At 40.2% G+C, this 4,506-nt stretch overlaps 1 protein-coding gene across 1 annotated transcript in view; it reads right to left on the bottom strand.

The window, feature by feature from the left end:
* Nucleotides 1-3,607, bottom strand: part of LOC109478132 (protein FAM188B-like) — a 20,749-nt gene extending 17,142 nt beyond the window's left edge. The window contains exons 1-3 of the mRNA XM_019779621.1: nucleotides 3,404-3,607; nucleotides 1,323-1,442; nucleotides 730-850 (exon numbers count right to left, since the gene is read on the bottom strand). Of these exons, the coding sequence (XP_019635180.1) occupies nucleotides 730-850; nucleotides 1,323-1,442; nucleotides 3,404-3,466 (304 nt within the window). The 5' untranslated portion in view covers nucleotides 3,467-3,607. The remainder of the gene's footprint in view (nucleotides 1-729; nucleotides 851-1,322; nucleotides 1,443-3,403) is intronic.
* Nucleotides 3,608-4,506: the final 899 nt, after the last annotated feature.

Below are 4,506 nucleotides of genomic sequence, written 5' to 3'. Positions count from 1 at the left end.
GGCTCAAAGGTCCACTTTTTGGTCCACTTTTTATGTAAAGGTCCAAGATTTTTCTCTAATGAAAAGATAGATTAGAATCGTAGAAAAACTGCTCCCTTTGTCATTGAATAAAAATTTATCTCTGATTTTTTCTTTGAAATCCTCTCACAAATGCACGAAATGTCATTTTAAAATGTTCATTTTTCAAAATTTTCCAGGGGAGCATACCCCCAAACCCCACCTAGGAACCTCGTGCCTTCGGCGCTCGAGGTCCCCTCAAGCAGTGGGAAGAATCCCCCCTATTCAAAATCCTGGCGACGGGCATGTTATCTGGTGGCTCAGCTGAAACAATTCTGTAGTACAGTAATTATACAAGCCACCCATAACATTTTGAGTGGCTCCCATGAGCCTTGTTTTGTGGTGACCTATGAAGTAAGTAAAAAAAAGGACATACATGTATTCATGGTGAATGAATTTTAGTGGAGTGCTAACTGTGAAAACTGTAAAATTAGAACTACCAGGAAAGTTTCAGGATTTAGAGTCCTACCAAGGAAATCTTAAGCTATTGGAAAAGTTTCCTACATTTACCTCATGTACTTAGAAAAAACTACAATGTATTTTAAATCTTTCAAGAAAGCTTCTCATACAATATGTCTTAATATTATCAAAGTTATTCATATTCACTACGTATGACTATCAATGAGATATTTACAAACAGAAAAGAACCGGTCATGTTCAATCAACTTGTACCTGAAGTCACTCTAGAGGAGTGTCTTGAAGACGGCCTCTTGTCTTCTCTGCCGGCGTCTAACTTCTGTAAGAAGTACTTAGTCATGACTTCCAGCATGGCTCGCAGGGGAGGGGAACACTCCTAGGTGGGAAAATAAGTTCTCCATTTAGATATATCTTACAAACAAAGAGACAATAGCTGAAATAAAAGAATAAACATCTTTCTTTCCTATAAAAAATATGTCAGCATGAAGAAAACTAGTCATCAATATCCTTGTGCCTAAAAGACTCACTATCCAGGTTTTGATATTTGGACTTAATATGTTAACACAGTCACATGTACAAGTATAACTTACCATTACCTAGCAGCTGTGTAATTGTGCTTCACTAACATGGAATGTGAGTTCAAATGCTCTATCGCAAAGAGTACAATTTTCATCAATATTTACAAAACAGGACTTCACAAAAGAATTAAATTATGAAGAAAAGAATCAATGCTGTATAATTTTTGTTATACAAATGTATATGATACAACCTATAATACTCCCCCTACTTTGCCCCTGATGTTGAACTTGGTATGTGGGTAAACTATGAGTATGATGATGATGCTGTACCTTGTTTTTCTTCATGAGATATTCCAGGTGTAGTTCCTTGGCCAGCTGTAGCCGGTTACTGATGCTGCCATCTGTGCGAGGCATCTCACTGTCCATGGTCTGTAATGTACCCTTCAGACCCTGCACAGGAATACAGGACAACTTGGTAGCCTCCATAGCATGCCAAAAACTGGGGGTTTGGGGGTTTTCATAGTCTTTGGGAGCTTTTATGTGCTATTTTCTGATTGCATATAGACAGCATAGCCGGCCTGGTTGAATTACCCCCATTTTTGATATCAGAAAACAGCCGAAGACCACCAAACCCCCAGTTCTATAAGCCTGCTACGGAGGCTAACAACATGGATGCATCTCATAGAAGTACTACTAAGTATCAGTATTTAATGAGTATCTACCCTCCATCTGCCTGTTTATCTAAGTTATCTACATGTACCTAGCTATATATGTTGTATTCTAATCTATCTGTCAATCTGTCTATAGCTATGCCCTTATGTACCCATCCCTATGTCCATTTCCATCTCTCCCTGTCTCCTTCTCTCTCTCTCTCCTCTTTCCTCTCTAGAGATCTCACACACACTCACACATACACACACACACTCAATCTCACACACACACTCTCTCTCTCTCTCTCCTATATATGCCTGTTTCTCTACCAACCTATCCATGTAGCTACAGGTATATGTCTCTACCCATCTCTCTACTTATCTCTCTCTCCCAAGGGTTTCCGGAAAAGGCTGTGCTGTGCATGTGCATGTGCTGTGCCCCTCTTCAGGGCCCCAAGCCATCACATTATGAAACTTTTTACGCAAAAATTTTAAAATATTCTAATTATGCTAAATTTCGGTGTTATCAACAGTTACTATCACTTTTTAACACATTTGTGTCATTATTTCACATTTCTGACGTATATTTTGTGCGTTCAAACAGTTCTTGTTCAGTTCCCGGTGCCACCGGTTTGCTCAGGACAACAACAACAACAACAGGCAGTGGTTGGCCCCCCAAGTGTGGCTAATTGGTCGGGCATGACAGGATAGATAGACAGGAGCACATGTCACAAGATTGACTTCTTAATTGGAAACACTCATATCTTTGACATGAAGCGGAATATGATTATCAACTTAGTGTATCTTATTGGGTATCAATAAACTGTGCCATTATCCCTTCAAAAGAGATAAAAAATCTGGTAAATTATGAGGTCTTTCAGAAATTTGTACAAAGCTGTCAACTGACGCCCCACTGGGAGGTACATGTACCATATGTGGACAATACCATATGTTAGTCTCCACCAGACTCCTTTGCAGGCTGAATAAATAGTAGAAATTGGCTAAGGGGAACATCATTGGCCAGAGGAGTTGGCCGGCCATAGAGGGTCCAGCTTACCTGCAGGAGACTAACCATACATGTATGTGCGGTGTGGCCAGAGGTTTGAAAAGAAGATCATTCACAGTTTTGTAAGCTCATAAGGAGCAAGAATGTTGTATTTTTGTTGCTGCGTATTATTCTGGAACACTAAAGGGTTAAGTCAACGTACTATGTAAAGAAAAGAATGGAAAATATACTTTTTGTATTGTCAAAAAGTCACATAATGCCCCTTAACATGTGATGGCTTGGGGCCCTGAAGAGGGGCACAGCACATGCACATGCACAGCACAGCCTTTTCCGGAAACCCCTCTCCCAATCCTCTGTCTGTAGTTCTATCTTCTTCTTCACAAATAAAACTGATTAAAACCCCTTGCATGGTATCACACTTTCTGATGTTGTACTTACTACTTACATTCTCCTTAGAGGTAGTCTCTATGTGTTGGCTTTCACTTGGTCATAATACACCAGGTACTTTGTAACTGTAAACTGCCCCCCTCCCCCCGAACACAGTGTAGCTCCGTATAAACTTCGCAAGGTACCGTTACCTTTGGAGTTTATGGATAGCTTTTGATATTGAACATAGAAAACCAGACTCTCTGTACTATTCTATATTCTTAGCGGTTTTTACTTTTCTACATTTATTATGGAAAGAATATTATACACCTGCCAACCCTTTCAATCGATCTGAAGTCTTCATAAATATTTTCTTACGGGTAACTTACCTTTCGACTCAGGTATTCCCTGACCAAAGAGGACGCTACGTTCTCAACGCTACTGTTCTCCATTGTCCCAGATATCAGAAACACCACCTAAAATCCCTCATGTGATTTTTATCCGCTCCTTTTGGCTACATAATGGGTAAAAATCCCGTTGCTGGGCACAAAAACGGCTTCGACCAAAATAAAGGCGGCCATGTTTTAGTGGGATGTACCACAACTGTGAAATGGGGGAGTAACTCTTTATTTTTTTACACAAGAAAAGTACAGTTTATCTACCAAAAACGATACAACCATATATATACCAATGGTTTAACACAGTTTTATTTTCAATTTTCCATATATGTTTGATTTATGAATATCAGCAATATGTAAGGTATGCAAATATTATGAAGATCACCTCCTTTCGTATAAATCGTATAATCCAGAATACTGCGTTGCATGCTGGGAGGGCGGGAATGGACACCTGTTTGAATGTGTCCTGTTAGATGGTATTATAATATAAAAGTAGACCAACTCCACTGGCATGTTATCTGTCTTTTCGCCAATTTATACTCTTTCTAGCCACCTCTGAAGCCTGGTAGAGGCTAATGTTCACAAGCGTTTGCTAGGGTTTGGGCAGGGTAACCAGGTCGCATAATAACATTTTTCCTATTCCTTAACTTTCTATTCCACTGGGTTTTGAAGAATCCACCTCATAAGCACTATTCTGGTTGATACCGTTCACGTGTTGGCCTCGGCGTTCACGCTAATTACTCCTGTGATACAGAAGTTGGAAGATACAGTAGAAATATCGTGAGAAAGTAATCTCTTGTCAGTGAGTTCACGTTGGGAAGTGCAGGTGGCTTGCCACGTGAGGGAACCTAGCTTCAGAAGCGGCTAGGAAGATTAGAAATTGTAGTCTCTAAGCAGATCTTGTGCCCTTGGCACTTTACAAGGACTTTCTTCACTTCGCTCAGGTGAAAATGAGTACCTATCTTTTGTTAGGAACGTCCCTCGGATAGGACGTTAAATGGAGGTCCCGGGTTTGGGGACAGCCACACCCCACGCACGTTAAAGAACCCACCACACCTTTCGAATATGACTGGGAATAATGTGAATTGGCACAA

The sequence above is a fragment of the Branchiostoma belcheri genome, unplaced genomic scaffold (assembly GCF_001625305.1).
Source record: "Branchiostoma belcheri isolate BF01 breed outbred unplaced genomic scaffold, Haploidv18h27 scaffold42, whole genome shotgun sequence".
NCBI lineage: Eukaryota > Metazoa > Chordata > Leptocardii > Amphioxiformes > Branchiostomatidae > Branchiostoma > Branchiostoma belcheri.
Note: the sequence above shows the minus strand (reverse complement) of the source record. Positions and strands in the feature narration are given on the sequence as shown.